General features: G+C 56.9%; 1 protein-coding gene across 3 annotated transcripts in view; it reads right to left on the bottom strand.

Moving 5' to 3' along the window:
- MOB2 (MOB kinase activator 2) overlaps nt 1-22,212 on the bottom strand; it is a 49,846-nt gene that overhangs the window by 14,217 nt on the left and 13,417 nt on the right. The window contains exon 1 of one of the 3 annotated variants that reach the window (XM_019934909.3): nt 4,165-4,187. The exons of 1 other annotated variant lie outside the window; for it this stretch is intronic. In XM_019934909.3, the coding sequence (XP_019790468.1) occupies nt 4,165-4,172 (8 nt within the window). In that variant the 5' untranslated portion in view covers nt 4,173-4,187. Of the gene's footprint in view, nt 1-2,496; nt 2,703-4,164; nt 4,188-22,212 lie in introns of those variants that run through there. One more of the 3 variants, XM_019934904.3, reaches the window with a different exon arrangement.

The raw sequence follows: 22,212 nt of genomic DNA, 5'->3' as shown, positions 1-22,212 counted from the left end.
GGGGGCCACCACAAGGATGCCTTGGTCGGCACGGTCCTGCCCTCCAGGGGGTAGCAAGCAGCTTCCGGGTTTTACAAACAAATGAATCCTCCAGGCATCGTTAGTGCTGGGCAAGGGGCCGGTGGTCTCCAGGCAGAGCCGGCTTGGCCGCAGCCAGTGAGGTGGCGCTGGATCAGGGGACGAGACGGGCAGGTGGGGGAGGCTCCCCTCTCTCCTCAGGGCCCCGCCCACACTGCTGTCCTCCCCCCCAGCCCCCCCAGCCAGTGCCTGGCTCGCAGTGCTCCCCAGATGCTGGCACAGATGCCAGAGCGGCCAAGGTTCTCACCAGGAGGGGGATGCAGGGCAGATTCAGCAGGGGGCACCTGCAGGAAGTCAAGGGAGCCTGGAGGCCTGAAGGAGGGTGGGCAAGTCTGGAGGTGGGGCGGCCTGGAGTCAGCCTTGTGGGACAGAGGGGGTCGAAGGTCTGGGGTGGGGAGTGGGGTTATGAGGCTCCTGCAGATGTGTGAATGTGGACTCAGAGTAAAACACAGATGCCGGGAAGGTCCCACAGGAAGGCCCCATGGAACACTGGGCGGTGCCACAGGTGGTCTTAGAAAGGAGGAGCCCACAAACAGGGATGCCCACCCTCCCAAGCCCCCAAGTTCTATGCAGTGGGACTGGGAAAACCGCACTCTGACACTTGGAGACACCCCCCCACCCCACCCCGCCGCCTGGACCATGTTCTCACCGGTCCTAACTGGCCCTGGTGACCAGCCCCTTCCCAGAGCAGAAACTCAGAGGCTGAGGGCTGGGAAGACCCCCACAGAACCCCTGTCAAATCCCCACGGGCTGCACGAGGCAGACGCTGTGGAGAGAGACACGCAGGTCACCTCTCGTTTAACAGCCTGGCAGTCAGCACCCAAACAAAGCGCACTTTCACAGTCGCGCGTCCCCTACAAAATAAGAGGCCAGTTGAGAGGGAAGCCACGTCCCCTACAAAATAAGAGGCCCGTTGAGAGGGAAGCCACCGGGGCAGACGAGCGAGGGCTGCAGACACCCGAGACCCACCGTCCATGCACACCAGGTGCTCGGGGCACTGCTCCGTCCAGAACCGCAGCCACGAGGCGGCCACGCTGCTCAGAGCCCGCATCCTCCCCTACCCATGAGCTAATAAGCTGCTCTTCTTCTAACACCTGGCTGGACCGCCACCTTCACTGGGAAGTCTTCTCGGATCCCCCAGGGGGACGGTCTTGGCCTCCTTCTCGCAGACAGCTCAGAGGGCTGGCCCTGCCTTCCTGTCCTCCGTGGAGCCTGTTTCGGCATCCGGGCCCCTCCCACCATGCCATGTGCACACAGGCACGCACCGGCCCCCACTCGCTGTGGGGACGTCACCGTTCCTGATCTGAACCAACGACCTGGAGGGGGCACTGCCAGCTTGCCCCACACCTTTACATCGCAGGGCAGACTCCCCGTGAGTCCTCCCTGGGTGGCAGAGGGCGGCCCCCGTGGGAGAGGAGGGAGCAAACCATAGGAAGCCGGAGACACAGGTCATAGAGCTCACTGCTGGTCCCACCACCAGCCACACTTGGCCCTCACCCCAGACCCTGACCAAGAGGCCTGCTTAGCTTGGTTGCAATTAAAGACAAGATTAGAAAAGCAAAAGATACTTTCACTTAAAAGTTAGGACCCACCCAAATTATAGGCAAATACAAGATTATTACATTGAAGGAAACCTGATTTCAGTCTAAACTGTGACACATCCTGGGTGAGGAGGGACAGCGCTCCTGACCCCGCCAGGAGCCTACCCTGGGCCCCCTCCCCTCCCAGCTGGGCTGAGCAGGGCCCCCCAGTGCTCTCCCGAATGCCTGAAACAGACGCTTCCACCCTGAGACAGAAGAGGCGCTGGAGTTTCTCCAAACCCGTCGTGTGGGACACCGGAGGCTCTGCTGCAGCAGGTCAGAAAAAGAGGTGAGAAAAGAGGTCAGAACCTGCTTTTCTGGTAACGCCCCTACAGCAGACAAGGCCCAGGGCAGTTCTCTAGATAAGGCCGCTGGTGGACAGACTGGTCATCCTGCCCGGGGACCAGAGGCCAGACGCCGGGGGCAGCGAAGGCTCTGTCCAGCAGGCTCGGGAGGGCACGAGGCAGGTCTGCTGCGGTCTGAGACGTGGTTCATCAGAAAGACGGACACCGGTCATGGGCGCCCCCTGTTCTTACCCAGACCCTCTGGGCCAAACACTTCCCTTTCAGGCCCCCCCCCCCACCAAACAGCAGGAAGCACAGGACTCTAGGGAGAACCTCACTCCAAACACAGTTCTGACCATGTCCAGCTGGTTCCCAGGCATCCACAGGTGGGGCCGTGCCTGCCCGGGGCCCACCAGCCCCCCAGTCCCACCGGAGGGGTCTGCACACCACGGCAACTTGACCCGGAGGACAACTACGGCCACTCCTCCCGAGATTGAACCCTGGGGCAGGGACTAGGGACAGTCACACAGCCCTGCCGTCCCTGCCACGTTCACCTGAGCACTTTGCCGACTGCTTGAAGCACCATCTTGCAGCTGAGCCCGGTCTTCGGGGGCTGGCTGAGCAGAGCCCGGTCTGTGGGGACACTGCTGTGGTCTCCCAGCATGATGGGCAGCGCGGAAGCAGGCTGGGAAAGTGGGAGCCCCGGCACCGGCGCTGCTCCCCGCTGCCCTGCCCTCCGAGCAGCCCTGACTCGCCCTGACTCGGAGCCAGCCACGCCAGCCAATGAGGACAGCGGGGGAGGAAGACGGGCTCTGGCCGGGCAGGGACAAACAGCTGCTCCTTTTACAGGCGGAGGCCAGCCAAGTCTGGTTACACGAGGGAGTGTCTCAATCGCCTTTTCAAAGTGGCGCCGTGCGGGCGCAGCGTGGGGCGAGGCCACTGCCGAGGGGACAGGCATAGCCCAGAGAGGACCCGTCAGTGAGGCCCCGCCGTGGCACGAGGGCCCTTCCGATGTGGCCGGGAAAGCTCTCTGAGCAGGCGGGGCTGGGCGGGCGCCCCAGCTGGGCTGCAGGTAACGGCTGACCATGCACCTGCAGAGTGCAGACGCGGGCGTGTGGTGTCTGCATCCACAGCCTTGGGAAGACAAGGCCGGGGCGCCCCAAGCAGGAGCCGAGCTGCCGTAGGCAGTGGGCGGTGGAGATCCCAACAGACACGGCCAGAGGCCTCCCGAGGGGGCACAAGAAGCTGTGTGGCCGAGGCCTCCTTTACAGCTGGGCCACACACAGGAGACCACCAGGGACTGCAGAAGCAAACGTGTGAAAGAGGACGACGCTCTCCGCAGCCCTCATCTCTGGCTGACCATGGGGACAGCTGCCAATGGGGGCAGCACGGCCACGCTTGTCCAGAAGCCCCGTCCAGCGGCAGCACAGCACCCCGGCCTCAGCCCAGGCTTCTGTCCCCGACGCTGTGTCCCACAGAGGGCCCGGCCAACCATCCGTCCAGGCTCAGGCCAGCTCTGTGCGGCGGCAACTCCAAAGCCACCGAGAGGACTACCTGATGTGTAGTGGGGCAGGCTGACTGCCCGGGCAAAGCTGGGGACGCCGACAGAGTCCCGGCTGCACGTGAGGACCAGGGCAGGAACCCAGGCACCGCGCTCACCCAGTGAGCGAGTGAGACTTGGAGGCCCTGGGTTGGGAGGACACAGCCTCCAGGCAGTTGGAATAACTGAGCAGAAGGTGCCTCTAGGCTCATCTTGTTATATTCCCTGCCCTGGTCCCACAACCAGCCACTTCTTCAAGAAGCCCTGGGTCCCTCTATTGGAGAAAATTAAAGACCGAGACCTGGGACTTCCCTGGTGGTGCAGTGGTTAAGAGTCCACCTGCCAATGCAGGGGACCACGGGTTCGAGTCCCGGTCTGGGAAGATTCCACATGCCGCGGAGCAACTAAGCCCGTGCGCCACAACTACTGACCCTGCGCTCTAGAGCCCGCAAGCCACAACTACTGAGCCCATGTGCCACAACTATGGAAGCCTGCGTACCTAGAGCCCGTGCTCTGCAACAAAGAGAAGCCACTGCAACGAGAAGCCGGTACACCGCAACAAGGAGTAGCCCCCACTCACCCCAACTACAGAAAGCCCATGCACAGCAATGAAGACCCAACACAGCCAAAAATAAATAAATTTTAAAAAATGAATAGATAAAAATAAAGACCGAGAACTGACCTGGTCATCCCACTGCTGCTGGGATGTCGTTTTCCTAGACCCTCTCAGCTGACAGAGCAAGGAGACGGGTGTGCATGCCAATCTGTATGTTTACATCCCCACTCACGTGGACACTGCAACCACATTAGGCTAGACGTGAGTTCATCCTGACGCCTCCATCTCTGATCCAACCCCCGGGGATCATTCCGACCTCCCCCACTGATGGTGATAAACCTGGAGGTTCTGAGTGGCTTTGTGAAACCACAGAAGAAGAGGCTCCCGTGCTGTGAAGGCAGCAAAGCCATCGGGCCCAGAACCCTAGTTGAAGGTGCAGGAAAATGTGGTGCACTTAAGAGCAAGCGGGAAAAGCTATAAGGTTGAGTCCAATGAAAATAGAAAAGAATAAGGAAGAGTAATAACTAAAACACTCCAAAAAGACACACACAAAACAGATGAAAACTGTACCTCGATAAACTGGAATTTGAAAACCTCAGAAATAAAGTGATTTAAAGAAAGATTTGAGGGCTTCCCTGGTGGCGCAGTGGTTGAGAGTCCGCCTGCCGATGCAGGGGACACGGGTTCGTGCCCCGGTCCGGGAAGATCCCACATGCAGCAGAGCAGCTAGGCCCGTGAGCCATGGCCGCTGAGCCTGCGTGTCCGGAGCCTGTGCTCCGCAACGGGAGAGGCCACAACGGTGAGAGGCCTGCGTACCGCAAAAAAAAAAAAAGAAAGATTTGAAAAGAGAGACAAAAGAACTCAAAGTAAGAACCACAAATGAAAGTTCCTGAAATGAAGTCTAGACTAGAAGAAACAACAAGGCAGTGCCACGGGAAACAGAAGATGGAAGGGGATTTGGCCAACCACTGAGCTGAGGGCCACAGGATGGAGAAGAGCAGCTACAGGAGCTGTGAGCCCAAACAGCTTGTATCCCGTATCCTGAGATGTTGCTAAATTCACCTTTTTTCTTTAGCTCTAGCAGACTTTTTGCAGTTTCCTATAATTTTATAAGTATATATGACCCTGTTATTTCCCAAACAAACTACCTCTTCCTTTCCAATACTTATACCTTTTATTTCTTTTTCTTCTTCTCTCTCTCTCTCTCTCTCTTTTTTGCCTCATGGCACAGCTAAGACCATCAGCACAGTGCTGAACAGAAGTCGTGAGAGACAGCATCCTTGCCTGGTTCCTGATCGCAGGGCAAGATGTTCAGTCTAGTCTTTCAATTGAACATTTGATATGAGCTCTAGATTTTTTCCGGGTGCCCTTTACCACTTGAGAACATTCCCTTCTATTCCTGGTTTGCTGATTGCTTACGTGAATATTTTGTCATGCGCTGTTTCTACATCTAATTGAGATTTTTTTCTCCTTCATTCTGTTAATGTGGTGAATTATACTGACTGATTTTCAAAGGTCAGCTAAGCTTAGACTTCTGGGAAAACACCCTCTCTGGGTTATGACCTGTTATTCTTTTTATGTATTTTTGCCGGATTCACTTTGCTAATGCTTTCTTAGGGAGTTTTACACCTGTGTTCACGGAGGACCGTGCTCTGCAATTGTCCTTTTCTTGTTAGGTTCTTGTCTTATTTTAGCCTCACTGAATTAGGTAGTATTTCCTCCTCTATGTTCTGAAAAGGCATGTGTAAGAATGTCTGCAGTTTCCCAGTGAGGGGTGCTCTTGGTGTCTTGTGGGTGGAGGCCCCACACAAAGACCCGTCCTGCCCCAGCATCGACAGTGCTGTGCGGGCGGCAGACACTCCGCGAGGGGCGTGCAGCTCACGTGCTCCCGCGCCCACGAGGCCTCCACACGGTTACACGGCTGCTTCTCCACCTGCTCCTGGGCCAGCATCACCAGCATCACCTGGGAGCCTGTCGGAAATGCCAGTTCTCAGGCTCACCAGCCCGGTTGACCGGAAACTCTGCAGAAAAGCCGGGATGTGGGTGAAGAAGCTCTCCAGGCGAACCTGACACGCGCGACGCTCTAAGGACACCTGCTGAGGGCGGTGTGAGAACCAAGCACATCCCACCTGGAGAGCCAACCCTGCATGACAGGAGCACCAGACACGACGCAACTCAGAAGATGCAAGAGGAAGGGGAGCGGCAGGGGTGTCCAGCTAATTTCAACACTGCTCCTGTGAGGGAACCAAGAGACAACAGCCAAAAGACGGCGGGACTGAGGGCTTCACAAAGGCAGCTGCTTGAAAAACAAACATTTCTAAATACTCTTTTTATTGTAGCAAAATACACGACATAAAATTTACTATTGCAACCATTTTTAGGTGCACGGCTCAGGGGCATAAAGTATATTATTCACTGCTGTGCAACCATCACCCCCATCCGCCTCCAGAACTTCTCCATCCTCCCAAATGGACACTCTGTCCCCAATAAATACTCACTCCCCTCCCCTCCCCCAACCCTGGGCACCCACCGTCTACTTCCTGTCTCTATGGATGTGACTCCTCTAGGGACCTCACGTGAGTGGAATCAGACAGGATTTGTCCTTCTGTGTCTGGCTTATTTCACTGAGCATAATGTCCCCAAGGCTCATCCACGTCGTAGCCTGTGCACCTTTTAAACCAGAAAGCCCTAAAACTGCCAGTTGGGACGTCTACTCCCAGGCGAGAGGGAGTAATGAGGACTGGTTTTTACCTCCTGCTTCAAACAACAGGACACTGGACAAATGTATGACAGTTTTCAAGACACTGGACGTCAGGCAACAGAGCGCGGTGATCCCTGCAAGACGGGAACCGGCGAGGGGACGCTGCAGTGGCCTGCTCCCGCCTGGATGGATCGGCATGGTAGGAAGGGGACCCAGGAGGGCCCCGAGGGATCCCAGCTGAGGCGTCTCAGCGGGGAGTCTGAGAGGCCAAACAGCCAGAGGTCAGGGGGCAGCGCCCCAGGGGGACAGGACACTGAGCGGAAAGCGCTGCAGAGAGAACTCGGCAGACGTGCTGAGGGGCCCCGTGGGGTCCCTGGCTGAGCTCGGGACAGGGCACATGTACAAGGAACTGCTGCGGGAGGGACAAGCCACCCAGAAGGATCTGCAGGACCCTCCTCAAGGTTCGCATGGGCCCAAAAAGAGCTCCTTCCCCACCAGCCAGAGTGGCACCAGGTGGAGACCTCCAGAGGTCCTGTGTCAGTGGTGACAAAAACCAGCCTGAAATGAAACATCGCCATAATCCCACCAACACAGAACAAACACAAGAACTGAAAAGACTCAGTCGTTTCCAACTGAGTCCAAGGAACACAGACACACAAAAACAACCAGCACCGAACAAGGCAAAGACCCCAAGGCCTTGCATCCAACCTCAGGAAAGGAGGAGAACAATCCATTACTAGGAATCAAAGCAGTCGATCAAAAAGGACCCCAAAATGGCTCAATGACACAGTCAGAAGACAGTGGTGTTAAAACGTCACCATGACTGTATCCCATCTGTTCCAGAGACAAGAGAAACACTGGACACGTGATAAGGAGATTTTAAAAAAAAACGTGGTTTTTTTTTTTGAAGATCTAAATTGAACTTGTAGATATGGAAACTAAAATATCTGAGACAAAAGGTACCCTGGGGACGTCCCTGGGGGCGCAGTGGTTAAGAATCTGCCTGCCAACGCAGGGGACACGGGTTCGAGCCCTGGTCCAGGAAATCCCACATGCCGTGGAGCAGCTAAGCCTGTGAGCCACAACTGCTGAAGCCTACGCACCTAGAGCCCGTGCTCCGCAACGAGAAGCCACCGCAATGAGAAGCCCATGCACCGCAACCAAGAGTAGCCTATGCTCGCCGCAACTAGAGGAAGCCCGCGCACAGCAACGAAGACCCAGCTCAGCCAAAAATAGAATAAATAAATAAATTTATTAAAAAAAAACTGGGGGAAAAACTAGCGTTTTTAAAAACAAAATAAAGTGGTGTGTGTGTGTATCTGTATGTGTGTGAGTCATGTATACATGTGTGTACATGCGAATGGGTATGAATGCGTGAGTTGTGTGTGTGTCTATGCGAGCGTGTGTTGTGTGTGCTGTGAGTGGATGTGTGTACTTACAAGCATGTGTGTGAGGTATGTGCATCTATGTGGGTAAGTCTGTGTTGTGAGTGTATGTGCGTGTTTATGAGCACACGTGTGAGTTGCGAGTACAGCTGCCGGGCAATGGTGCCCTTTCTTCCCACCCTTCCTCCCCTGGCCACCCCCAGTGCCCCTGCCCCCCACCCCAGGTTTGCCCCGCCGGCCCCTGACGGAACCGTGAACAAGCTCATGCAGCCGGGGGCCACGGCCCTCCCACTCCTTCACAGGTACGTGGCTGGTGTCAGAATGCGTCTCTCCTCGCCCTCCCAGTTGCACCTCTTTTACACGCGTGAGCTCCAGTAAAGGAGGCAGACACAGACTCAGGTGCTCACGTCCACCCAGGCACCCTGCCTGCCTGCCCCTGACCCCTCCAGGAGGCCAGCCCCAGACACGCAGAAAGGGCCATGTGCCAAACTGGGAATTCTGTTCGGAAGCAGCGGGAACGAACGCTCAGTTCTTGCACGTAACAGAGCAAGTCGCCAAGGGCACAGTCCACGGAAGGTGACGGGGAGCTGGACAGCATCAACAGTAACAATGTTTGTACCCCAAGAGACACTAGTAAGAAAATGGAAAGACAAGCCACAGCCTGGGAGAGGAGGTCTGCAAATCACACACTGATACAGGACTTCTGTCCCCAACAGACAAAGCGCTCTCAAAATGCAACAACTGAAAAATGGACAAGAGACTGTAATAGACATTTCCCCAGAGAAGCTACACCCCACACCCACCAGGATGGCCGAAGTCCGACCACGGAGGCTAACAAGGGCTGAGCGGGACGTGCAGAAACCAGAGCCGCTGGAGGGGGTGGAGAGGACAGGGCGAAAGTCTTCCAGAGCCACACACGCCCTTCCCCAGCCACCCAGCAACTCTTCTCCTTTCTGCAGCAAGGACGAAGGCGTCGGGCACACGAAGACACCGTCAGTGCCCACAGCAGCGCGATTCATGATCTGCGAACACGTGGGGAACAGCGGAAATGGCCTCCGGCTGAGCCAACTGTCTTATTTGTGAAAGAGCCCACTTCTCAGCCACAAAAGGAAGAAAGTGCAGCTACGCACAGCACCTGGGTGAGCCTCAAAGCAGCAGGCTCAGAAGGGGCAGACCCCACACGCCAGACGCTCGGGGAGCCCTCTAGACGGATTTTAGCCAGAACAGAAGGCAGGAGGCAGGTCAGTGGTTGCCAAGGCCCAAGGGGGTGTTGAGGGGACGTCCAGTGTTCTATACTGTCCCTGTGGGTGGTCAGAGGCTACGCACCTCTGTTGAAATTCAACAAAGCTTACATTTTAGATTCAGTGGAATGTAAATTACACCTCGTAAAAGCTGACCAGAGGCAAACACACCAACAAGAGAGCAGGACTCCTGCTGGCGCACCAGCAGCGAGTCCCGCAGGCCTGCGGAGAGCGAAAGAAGCCACCGCCCCAGGGCCACTGGCACGGGATTCCATTCACAGAACACCCAAGGGCAACCAGGTGCCAGATGTCAGGCGAGGACAGGAGGGTCGCAGGGCCTCTGCGTGCTGCCTCCTTGCCGGTTCTGTGACATGGGCAGGGCGTGGTGCGCTAACCTGAAACCCGCGCACACACGTGCACTCGGAGTTGTGCTTTCTCTGCATGTGTTATGTTGCAATGAATGATTCACTTTAGAAACACAGGAAAGAAAAAGAAGACAACCGTGTTGGGATGTCTTATTTCTACACTGGACGGCACTTACCGGGCTGACTACCACTTTCTCAACTCCTTTTTGTAGGACTGATCCATTTCATGGTAACAAATAGCTTCGTCTATGTTTTCAAAAATGAAAAAGTAGGCAAAGGTTTTAGGGGACTGGAACGGCCACACAGAGGCTATCTTCTCACGGGCCTGCCCTGTCTCTCTCCTCAGCACCTGGAGCGCACCGGCCTGCAGACAGTGTCCGCCCCTCCCCCCGCAGGCTCCTGAGCCCATCCCCCACTGCCACCCACCCACGCTGGGGCCACATCCAGATGCCCCGAAGAGCCTAGCCAGCTCGTGCCCTGGAGTATGGGAAAACTGCTGGGGTAAAGTCACTGTTCTCATGAGTGGAAAGGTCCCGGGGAGTGACTGAAAAAGGTGCTTCTGTGACTTCAGTCAGAAGTGCTGGGACGTCTTGCCAATGTCGCAGCCAATGCTACCCCATGGCGTCGCCACTCCGCGGGGTCACCACTCCATGGGGTAACCACGCTGGATCTCAGAGGGGAAAACTAGAGTTCCACTCCAAGAAACCAGCTTGGGACCAACGGAAGAGCACTCAGGACACACGCGGCAGTGGTGGGAGAGGCAGGAGTGGAAGGGTTTCTGCAGCGACACCCTCTGGTGCAGGGACAGAGGTCTTCATCCCACACCACCCAGGGGACAGAGGAGGAAGGAGAAGCCCCTCCCACAGCGGGCTGAGGCCATCTCCTCACCTCCCCCTGCTTGCGAGTGGACCTGCTACATCCCGAGGCGGGTGGCAAGAGCCTCGCTCTGCTTCCCGAGACTGCGCTGGCCCGGGAGCCCCGTGCACGTGCACCAGCAACGACAGACAGGAAATGACCTCCCGGAATCCCAACTCCTGGGCCTCGGTGCCCCAACTCCATTCCTGTGGCCTCCCCGAGGGCTCCGATGACTTCCCAGTGTTCACTCACTTGAACCCTGACGTCCCCATCCTGCAGTGGAGGAAACGGAGGCACAGCCGAGGCAAAGTCCAGATCTGACGCAGGCCACCTGCTCCAGACCCTCTGCTCTTAACACCAACCCCCTCCCCCGAGGGGACAGGCACCTCTGGAAGGGAAGGAAGCTTATTTCTATGCCTGGCTAAAGCTCAGCTGCCCCGGCAGAGCGCAGGGCCCTCAGCGGCTCGTCACAAACAGCCCAGGCAGCTGCTCAGGAGGCAGGTGGGTGAGTCCGACTTGCAAGGGCCGGATCCGCGCCTCCCTCTCAGCCCTGCTCGGCAGAGGAAGCGGCTGCAGTTAGAAGCCCCGAAACCACCACCGCTCCCAGGAAACTGCCACCACGCCTCATACCAGAGAGGAGAAAGGGCTGCTGTACCTTCTCCCCTCCGGTGTGAGAAAGCCCCTCCTGGGCTCGCCCCTTCCCAGCCTGAGTGCGGCTAGGTCTGCTGGCGCTGGGGGAGAACGGGGCCGGGCTCCGGCCCATCGCCCTCCAGGGCTAACCCTACATCCCTCACACACCTGTCCAACACCCCTGCACAGCACCCTGTGGGGTCAGGGTGGAGGTCAAGCGCCGGCCTGGAGCCCGGCTGCCAGGGTGAGCGTGGAAACGCCCAGATGCTGGAGCAGGGCGGAGGCCAGGCAGGAAGAGCGCCTGGAAAGGGAAGGGGGGAGGCAGGCTGCACCCCTGCAGGGCTCAGGGCCAGGAGAGCAGCACAAAGTTACAAGGCAGAGAAATGCCCCACACGTCATGGTGGCATTTCAGGTTCAAGTCCAGCCAAATGCCACCCAGTGGGAGTGGCTGGTGGAGCCTAGTCGGTCTGCTGGGCCCCTGGCCACCACCGACCACAGGGGCGCCCAGACTGCACAGTAGCCACGTCTGACCCCTGCAGCGCTGGCTGCCAGACGAGCAGACGCAGAGCCAGGTGGTGACCAGCGAGGGCCTGGGGGCACCAGGAGCAACGCTCCCCAGTGCGCTCCACGCCCACAGAGAGGCCAGCTCATGGCCAGGGACTGGGACACTGTTGCCCCCCCCGCCCAGTCTTCACAAGCCAAGCTGGCACGGAGCCCAGGCCGCCTAAGTAAAGGGTGATAAAGGGTGATGTGGGTCCTGCCAAGTCGCCCCGCCCTCCCCGCTGGTATAAAAGGCTCGGAGGCAAGATTTAGCCCAGGCTCAGTCCACAGGAAGGACGCTCAGAGTGCACGCAGAAGGGAGACGCCTGCGCCTGTCCCCGCACAGGCCTGTCCCCGCAGGCACTCCAGCACCAACACTGGGAATCTCCCCCACCCAAAACACTAAAATCCAATCAAGAAACAGTCTTTCCTGAGAAAAACGTCAGAGAGAGATGGAAGAGGTCCACTGCACATGGAAGGGCTGTAGGAAGTTTCCAGAGAGGGAAGAACCCCAAGAGAGGTCAGGCTAGGAGCCCAGTGGAGGCGGAGAATGAGTTCCTGCCCACAGCCCCCCACCCGTGGGCCCCAGGCTGTCCCCTCACCACCGCCAGGAACGCCACTCGTCAGGGGTCCGGGGAGAACTCGCGGCGACTGTCAGAGCTGCAGACCTGAAGACGTCCACACGCCCCACATGAGCATAAGATGCGCTGAGCCAGCTGAGCAGCTTCACGGCATGCTTACAAACCTGGCAGCGCCTGGGTCACGGCACTCAGAAGGCCGTGAGGGTCAACGATCATCAAAGAGCTCCAGCCACCCTGCCGGGCTGGTGTCCTCCGTTGTCCACTTCCCACTGCGGCCATCAGGCCTGGTGAGGGCCTGGACCTGGGGGTTTTATATGGGAGAAACAAGGGGACGCAGTCGGTCACACAGGAGAAGGAGGAGACTCTTCCTCTGGACACCCGGCTCACCAAGGTCAAAGGGCAGCCGGCAGTCAAGCAGTCCCCATGGCATATTCGCCTCCGACTAGAGATCTGTTTTCTTCTCTAAATTAGAGGGAAGGCATCCGACGTGGGAGTGTCAGAAAGTCAGAGGAAAGCCGGAGCGAGATATGCTGCAGCCCAGACCTCAGATTCCTCCAGGGGAGGTCCGGCTGGCAGGAGGGCAGCGCTCAGGCCAGAGGAGCCGCAGGGAAGAGGCACTCGCGGGACAGGGGTGCAGACGGCAGCGCCCACCACTGCAAGTTGGCGCCGCCACACAACAGAGTCTGCCCTGCAATCGAGAGAAGGAGCTGCCGCATGGCTGCCGGTGACCACAGAGCAGAGGCAGAACCGGTGCAGAAAGCAGAGGAGCGGCAGGAGGGCACGGGGAGGCAGTGCCTCGAAGGGAACGCCATTGCCCACGAGAATCCATCCTCATCGAGGGGCGCACTTCAACTCGGAGGACGCCGTGGAACGTAAATTACACCTCAACACCACTCATATTACTCACACACGCACGCGCGTGCACGCACACACGCGCGCACACACACACGCTTTTCCAATGCAATCCCGTAACTTCGGAGACAAGAGCGGGGCTGATCGCTACCAAGACAGGCCTAGAGGATGTCCAGCCTGTGACCTGCGCCTGCCAGGTGAACACAAAGGTGTTCACAAAGGTGGTTGCCTGCGCCCAGGGTCCAGGTGACCGACGTCATCAGAACTCACTTCATGATGAAATACAGGATTATGGGTGAGCTTCCCTCCACTGGTCATGCCTTTTCCCAAAAAATGTCTTTAAAAAGTAAGCACTGCACGTAGGATGAGGAAGGACGGAAAGACGCTGGGGGAGCAACGTGGACACGCGTGTCTGCGAGCTGACAGCCACCCCAGGCACGGCACGCCGACCACACGGAGTTAGGTTTAATGTGGCGTGTCTAAAAACTGAAGCCAGGGATTATTAATTGGGAAAATTAAGAATACAGACATCCCTGACTTATGGTTCGAGTTGTGATTTTTTTGACTTGATGACAGTGCAAAGGGAAATCACGTTCAGCTGTACTTGGAATTTGGCATTTTGACCTTTTCCCAGCAGTGAGACCGGGCAGCAGTGCAGCCCCCAGTCAGCCCGCAATCACAAGGGTGAACCTGACCCACAACCATTCTGGACCTACACAACCATCTGTTTTTCACTTTCAGTACAATATTCAATCAATTACACGAGACATTCAACACTTTATTATACGACAGGCTTTGTGTGAGATGATCTGGCCAACTGTAAGCTAATTTGTGTGTTCTGAGCACATTTAAGGTAGGCGAGGAGGTCAGGTGTATTGAATGCATTTTCAACTTTCAATATTTTCAACTTAGGATGGGTTTGTCAGGATGTAGTTCCCATGGTAAGTTGAGGAAGATCTGTATAAGGACAGGCCCCAAACAAGACATAGGATTGGATCCAACGCCTCGGAAGTAACCTGAACCACCCTCAGTATTTTCTGAGTGGGTTCCTGACAGGGAGCCCGGAATGAAAGTCTCAGCCGGGGCTCTTCAGCTGCAGCCCCTCCCTGCACCCCCGGAGGTGACCAGCTCTGACCAGGTAGCTCCCCAGCCCTCTGCAGGGCTGCTGTCCCTCCCAAGGCCGAAGACCCCCTTCCTCTCCCTTCGGCACTGGGTCTCCTCAGAAGTTTCCTGAAAGGGGGCTGATGAGATGCACTATTTTTTTCAGAATTTACATGCAAGTTTTATTCTATCCTCACGCAGGATTAACCGTTTGGCTGATGTGAAATTAAGTCCATGTTGCAAGTCCTTTTCTGACAGTCTCTTGAAGATTATTTTTTAGTTTCCGGGTTGGAATTTTGTTCGGATTCCTGGTTTGTTTTGTTTTGTTCCTCTCTGTTCCTCTCTTCTGAAATCCTTTCTTTATCCCTTGTGCTCTGAAATGTCACAACCGTGTCCCCTGCTGTGGGAACAGGGAGCATTCACTGTGTGGGGCATGGGGTGAACTCACTTCCTGTGATTCTGGAAAATTTTTGAGTTGCTTAAAATTCCCTCTTTCTGTTTCCTGCTCTTTCTGGAATTCCCTTGTGGCCGCAGAGCCCCCTGCACTGATGCTCTAATGTCTTTACTCTTGCACTCCCGGTGTCCATACCTGACTTTTTGTTCTACTTGCTGGGAAATACACCCAAATTTTATCTCCTATCCCTTTACCAGGTTTTTAATTTGCTATCGCACCTCTAACCTGCAAGCGTTCTTTTTAATTCTCTGGATGTTCCTTCTTTGTACCAGTCAGTTCTTACCTGCCGGGGTTCTCCATGGTCTGTAAGTCTCTGAGGAAACTAACGACAGCCCCATTTTACTTGGTTGTTCAGAGTCTGCTCCCTCTTTTTCTTTAGGTTTTGGTCTCTGCCGTTCCTGTTCACACGTTCCACAAAACACCTGGTGGCCCTGGCCACCCACTCACACTTAAAGGTGGCACTGAAGTGCGCGGGCGGCACTCAGGGCATGTCACTGGGGGACCGTGTGCCTCCCTATAGCAGGTAGCACGGGTGCTGTCCGTCGGCTCCCCACTGTCAGCGTCTGCAGGTCTTTTCTCTTGGGCGGGTCAGACTCCAGGCACTCTTCTACCTGGAGAGTGGACTGCGGTTGCCAGGTCTTGGGGTCCAAGACTGGGCTGGGGAAGCTCATCACTGTGGTTGCGGGATGTCCTCAAGGCTTCACCTGCACGCTGGCGGCCCTGGTGCAGTGCTGGACTCGTGCTCTCCGGACAGTAACCCTCAGATTCAAGGTAGGTGGGAGGGAGCAGGGTGTCGAGCTGCTTCTCCTGCGCACCTCCAGACCTGCAACCGGCTCCTTCGGAGGCTCCGAGGTCCCACAGATCCGGAAGCCATCCTGAGGCTCCTCAGGAGAAACTTCCCAGCTCGCTCAGGTTCCAGCTTCCTCAAGCCTGCGTCCACTTGCTCACCAGCTTTCCAACTTCCTCCTCTGTCTGCTGTTTTCTCCCACCTCCGTTCCCGTGGGTCTCTGCCTTTCCAGAACCCTCAGCTCTCATTCCAGTGGGCCTGGGCAGGGGGTAGGTTCCACACACAAGTCCAGCCCAGCCTACTCAGGCATCAGGGCCAAGCGCCACACAGGATACTGGCAGGTGGCCCCCGGCTCCCCTTCCGTCAAGGGCCCCCTGGGCTCTCCCCTTCCTGACGGCCCCCACACTCAGCTACCAATTGATGCCCACACCTCCTGTGCCCGTCTGTGGGCAGGGCTTCCCACCCAGCTAAGGCAGATTCACAGAGGCAGGCCCTGCCCTGCCTGCGAGGCTGGCTGGCCTCATCTAGACAGTCTCCCGGCACAGCTCAGCCCCTGCCCAACCCCCCACCCCAGGCAGCACCTCAGGATAACCCCTCCCTTCATCCCCCACCTTCCGATGCCAGGGAGTCAGAAAACCCCTTGGGGGCTTCCCTGGTGGCGCAGTGGTTGAGAGTCTGCCTGCCAATGCAGGGGACACGGGTTCGAGCCTTGGTCTGGGAGGATCCCACATGCCGCGGAGCAACTGGGCCTGTGAGCCACAACTACTGAGCCTGTGCGTCTGGAGCTTGTGTTCCACAACAGGAGAGACCACGACAGTGAGAGGCCCACGTACCGCAGTGAGGAGTGGCCCCCGCTTACCGCAACTAGAGAAAGCCCACGCACAGAAACGAAGACCCAACACAGCCAAAAATAAATAAATAAATAAAATTTTAAAAAATTGAATCATATACTCACCTTTCTCTTTTAAAAAAATAAAATAAAATAAAGAAAACCCCTTGACCCAACACTGAGGGTGAGTTGCACCCTGTCCAAGGCCATGGGATATAACCCAAGTCCCAGCCCAAGGCTTCCAAACGGACACCACTGTCTCTGTGGAGAGGTGCCAGAGGTCAAGGACACAGGACATGTCTGTCGCCCACCGGACCCTCCACCCGGAGCCCGGCCAAGGCTGCTAACCCAGGCTCCTGCCTGCACAGGGAGGGCGCGGCACACGGGAGGCCTGCTCAAAAAGGGGGGCCCCCGGCGAGCCCCGGTGCACACGGCACCTCGCGTTTGTGGGACCGCACTGCCACCAGCCATACCCTATCCTCTCTCGAGATTCTGACACCCCTTGGAGAAGGCCTATGTGTCTCAGAGAGGTCCCCACCCCCTCTGCTGGGGCCACAGGCAGAGTCCCTGGTCCTGGCAGTGCCCCTGTCCCAGGCCTCAGGCCATCATGGCAGAATGGCCAAGTAGAAAGTAAGCTCCGTGTGGGGTTGCTGTTTTCATGAGGACCCTGAGAAGTAAACACTTCACTCAAGGTCAGCGAGCAGCAAAATGCAGACCCTCCTCTTGGCGGCCCCTTAGAAAGGTGCTCAAACACAGCCAGACAGTGGCGGTGGGCCCAGAGCTGGGCCTCCCCAGAGCTCAGAGCTAAGCAAGGAACCAAACACGGGCACAAAATGGACACATTCCCCTGAGGTCCGTCACCCTGACGGGTGTCACCAGACGGAGTGGGCACAGGCTGTCTAGAATCCCTCAAACAAAATCCCAGCATGGGGCGGGGGAGCGGGAAGCAGGGTAAAATGAACAGGCCAGCGGCGGACCGCCTGAGACAACAAAACACCTGTTTCACCTTCCAGACACTCAGAGATTGAAACACTGAGGTCGCCCAGCATCGGAGGGGATGAGGCGGGGCGCCCCCCGCCCCCGCGCAGGTGGGAGTGGGAATCACGTGCAGGCCCGGCGTCCGCCCGCAGCTCCCACCTTCCCAGGCGATCGGGCGGTTCCAGCCAAGCCCACCGGCCGCTGCCGGTCCGCCGTATGATACGGGCCACCCAGCGGACCGGCAGCAGCCAGCAGCCCGCGCGGACGTGAGGGGCGGCCGGCAGTAGGAGGGACCACTCAGTGCCCGTGCGCTCCAGCTCGCGCCTCTCCTCTCTCCCGGTGGCCAGTGGCCGCAAGCCCCGCCCCGGGCCCCAGGCCCCGCTGGCGGCCTCCGGCGCGCCCGGCGCGCCCTCTGGTGGACGCAGGAGCCACACGCGGGGAGAAAAAGCGGCGCTTTCAACCTGCGGAGCCCCCCTCTCTCCTCCAGCAAGTCCGGCAAGGTGCTCCACGTGCCCCCCACCGCCCCCCACCCCCGGCCCAGAGCCTGTGTTGGAGAGAGAGCCCAGGGCCGAGAGGTGGGTCGGTCCTCCTCCTGGGGGCCCCTAGACACAGCCCAGAGGCCTCGAGAGCAGGCTCGGTGGGCTCCGAGTAGAGAGGGGGGCCGTCACTTCCCGGCCTCCGGACGGGGCAGCTGCCCGACTCTGTGCCTCCTTCCGTCTGTGAAATGGCAGCTGCCCACCAGTCCAGCGTGTCCCCACTCGCAGAGCGTGGGGCTCGGGCCGGAGGCCGACTGGCTCCTGGGCACCCTGGGCCTGGCCAGGAGAGCACGGGAGCCTCGGGCACACGATGGGAGGGAGCATTTTCCAAATGAACGGAACTGACGCGGTGAGAGAAAGAAGAGCCCCGGCAAGCGTGTCTGCGGGTAGAAAAGTGAAATCTCCCTGCTGTGCAAAGAGAAGACGCCAAGCCCAGCTGCTTCCAAGGTCTTACTACATCTGAGTGTGGCACCAGCTCCTGGCACCGGAGGGAAGTCCCTCTGCGCGAGAAGCACGGGAAGAAAAAGTCCCTTTCCCGGCAGTGAGCACAGCACGCACACCTGAACAGCGTCCCGAGACTGTGCCGAGCAGTTCACAGAGGAAAGCTCATAAAAGGTAATAAAAGACATCAAAACAGGCTCAGCCCCACTAAGAAGAAACACGGTGAGAGTGGACTGACACGTCACCCATCAAATGGAGGACCATAAAGGACAGACAGCGCCAGCCAGGGCAGGGCCTGGGCCACCCAGCAGGCAGCCGGTAACAGAAAGCGTGTGACAAGATGTAGCATCAAGGGAGGGCCCCCAACGGGCTTCCTACAAAACAAGTAGCGGGCTTCCCTGGTGGCGCAGTGGTTGAGAGTCCGCCTGCCGAGGCAGGGGACACGGGTTTGTGCCCCGGTCCGGGAGGATCCCACATGCCGCGGAGCGGCTGGGCCCGTGAGCCATGGCCGCTGAGTCTGCGCGTCCGGAGCCTGTGCTCCGCAGCGGGAGAGGCCGCGACAGTGAGAGGCCCGCGTACCGCAAAAAAAAAAAAAACAAGTAGCAAAGAGAGATGGACCCACAACGGTGTTTATGACCACCTCACAGGAAACAACAACCTCAGGTAAACTATGATACACTCACACGGGTTACACTGGCACGCAGCCTTCATCAGTGCGTCCACACCTCAGAAAGGTGAAGGCTCACACCTATTCTCTCCCTCTCACCCAATGAAGAGAAAATGAGACACAAAGTAAAGAAAAGTGAGTGCCCAGCTCTGACCTTGGAGGCGAGTGGGGACCACGCAAAGGCTGTGAGCTCTGAGAAGGGACGTTTCCTGGCTAGCACACAGAGAGGTCTGTGTCAGATGTCTCCTAGACCAAGCTCCCGGCCTGCCTATGGCCACTGTGAGAGCCTGGCATCACCTCTCTCCCATCACCTCTGTGGGCAGAGAATGGGCCATATGCGAGGATGGGCCCTCTGCGGGCCCAGAGGATGCTTGGAGCGCAAGAGGAAGTGGTCAGCTGTCCCACGGGGCCTTGCGCATCTGTCCGTCAGCTCTGATGGGGCTAAGGGTTTACTTCCCTCTCCCCAGAATCCCCAGTTACCCAGTGTGGGTAAGCGAGCGAGAGGGGGCAGGGTCGCAGTATCCTGAGCTGCCATGGTGCCCACTACATGCCACGGTCCCCTTTACAAAGTGGCTGCTTTCATGCCCTCAGACCCCACTGGCTCACAAGAAGCTCTGCAGTGCTGGGTCCTTACAGCCACACGGGATACACAAGAAGGCAGCCTGGGGATCCCCTCTAACACCTGACCCAGGAACCTTGCGCTGGGTGTCCAGCTACTCGCCTCACAAGGTGCCTCGCAGGGGCTCCTCCAAGGCAGATGGCCAGGCAGACCTGTCTTGCCGGGCACTCTGGCCACGGGCAGGCTGGCGTGCAGGAAGGGCCCCGCCGCCTCTCTGGGATGCTAGCAAGAGGCCAGGAGACGCCAGCAGAGGGGGCTGAGATGCCACGGGGCACCGGGCACCGCCCCCGCCCAGACCGGCCACAGGAGACCCTGGTTCACAGACCCAAGACCTCGCTGCCCTGCCTCCAAAGGGGTGGCCAGCAAGGGGAGCCGACAGAAGGAACAGAGGCTGGAGGGAGGCCAGAACACTGCGGTAGCACAGGAGACTGGGGACGGGGGGCCTTCCTGGGCGGCCTCCAGCCACCCCAGTGGAGGAGTGGATGAAGACAGACTGTGGCACGAAGACGACACTGGACATGGAACAGAGGGAGAAGCTACAAGTGGGCCCAGCACATTCTGGAAATCTGGGAGGGGCACGCCACGGGCACTAGTGTGGGCCCCACCATGACACAGAGCAGATTTCTATCGGGAGGGCCACCAGAGCCCAGGTGTTCACACGAGGTCTGATGGAAAAGGACACTGACTGGAGCAAAGCCTGTCCAGAAATCCCAGCGGATGCTGGCATCCCCGACATCACAACCAGGCAGAGGGGCTCTGGCATGACCGGCCAGCGACACGGAGCAAGGGCAAAGCCTGCAGACAGCAGTGGGGAGAGTGGGCCTTCTTTTTAGGCAACTTCAACTAACTACTCCAGAATCAGCAGAGATGAAAAGGAAGGGTCTTGCTGATTTTCATTAACAAAGGCTGCTTTCAAAATCCTTCAGTAAGAGACGTGGGCCATGCCAGTCACTCAGCCGACGCTTATCTGGGGCCCCTCTCGTTTTGCAGCTTCTCTGCCTCTGGCCCCAGAGGCAGCGGCCGGGCTTCTCCTGGCACCGTGTTCTCCCCCTTCTGTCCACACCGCCTGGCGCCTCAGGAGCTGAAGGTGCACGTGTGCCTCAACGTGAGTGGGGCTTCGGCCCACAGCTCGGGAAGGATGGAACCTAAACGTGTGCACGCTAAGTGTAAAAGGGTTAAAAGGAAAGACTATCTACGTAGGTCTGGTTGTCCAGTTACGTGAAGTCAGCAGAGATAGGCGACCCTGAGCCCTGGGCTGCCCCTCGCCCATGGCGATGAGCAGCGTGGCCGGGCCCCTTCCTCTGACCAGGGCGAGACCTGGGAGCTGTACGTTCGCGGAGCCTCTTGCCCATTTCTCTGTGATCTGACAGGGTCTGGATGTGCCTTCTGTCAGTGACGTGTGCACTATGTGTCCCCGGGTGGCCGGCCTTTTCCCTCTTGAAGGATCTATATATACATACACACGTACCATGTTTTCTTTATCCATTCATCCATCGATGGACACTTAGGTTATTTCCATACCTTGGCAATCGTGAATAGTGCTGCAATGCATGTAGAAGTACAGAAATCTCTTCAAGGTGATGATTTCCTTCAGATACACTCCCAGAAGTGAGGCTGCGCATCATACAGTAATTCCATTTGCAGTTTCTTGAGGCGCCTCCATGCTGTTTTCCGCAGTGGCTGCACCAATTTACACTCCCACCAGCAGTGCACGAGGCTTCCCCTCTCTCTACAAGCACGCCAACTCTTGATGCCTCTTCTCTTTCTGACGATGGCCATTCTGACGGCTGTGAGGTAGTATCACTTTGTGGTTTTGATTTGCGTTTTCCTGATGACTGGCGATGTTGAGCATCTTTTCATATACCTCTTGGCCATCTGTGTCTCTTCTTTGGAGAAATGTCTATTTAGGTCTTTTGTACATTTTAGCGCCTTGGATATTTTGGATATTAACTTCTTATCACGTGTGGTTTGCCAATATTTTCTCCCATTCCCTAGGCTGTCTTTTCATTTGTTGATGGTCTCCTTTGCCATGCAGATGGTTTTAGTTTAATGTAGTCCCACTAGTTTATTTTTGCTTTTGTTGCCTTTACTTTTGGTGTCAGATGCAAAAAAAATCATCACAAAGACCAATGTCAACATACTGCCTATGTTTTCTTCTATAAGTATTACGGTTTCAGGTCTTATGTTCAAATCTTTAATCCATTTTGAGTTCATTTTTGTGTGTGGCATAAGAAAGTGGTCCAGTTTAATTCTTTTCAATGTGGATGTCAAGTTTTCCCAGTACCGTTTATTAAAGAGACTGTCCTCTCCCCACTGTATATTCTTGGCTCCTTTGTTGTAAATTAGTTGACCATATACACATGGGTTCATTTCTGGGCTCTGTCTTCTGTTCCATTGATCTTTATGTCTGTTCTTATGCTAATACCATACTGTTTTGATTACTGTAGCTTTATAATATAGTTTGAAATAACTGACGGTGATCCCTCCAATTTTGTTCTTCTCTCTCAAGATTGCTTTGGGGTCTTTTGTGGCTCCATACAAATTTTAGAATTATTTTTTATATTTCTGTGAAAAATGCCATTGGAATTTTGATAGTGATTACACTGAATCTG

The sequence above is a fragment of the Tursiops truncatus genome, chromosome 8, assembly GCF_011762595.2.
Source record: "Tursiops truncatus isolate mTurTru1 chromosome 8, mTurTru1.mat.Y, whole genome shotgun sequence".
Classification (NCBI taxonomy): Eukaryota; Metazoa; Chordata; class Mammalia; order Artiodactyla; family Delphinidae; genus Tursiops; species Tursiops truncatus.
The sequence above is the reverse complement of the archived record's forward strand: the minus strand, read 5'-3'. Positions and strand labels throughout refer to the sequence as shown.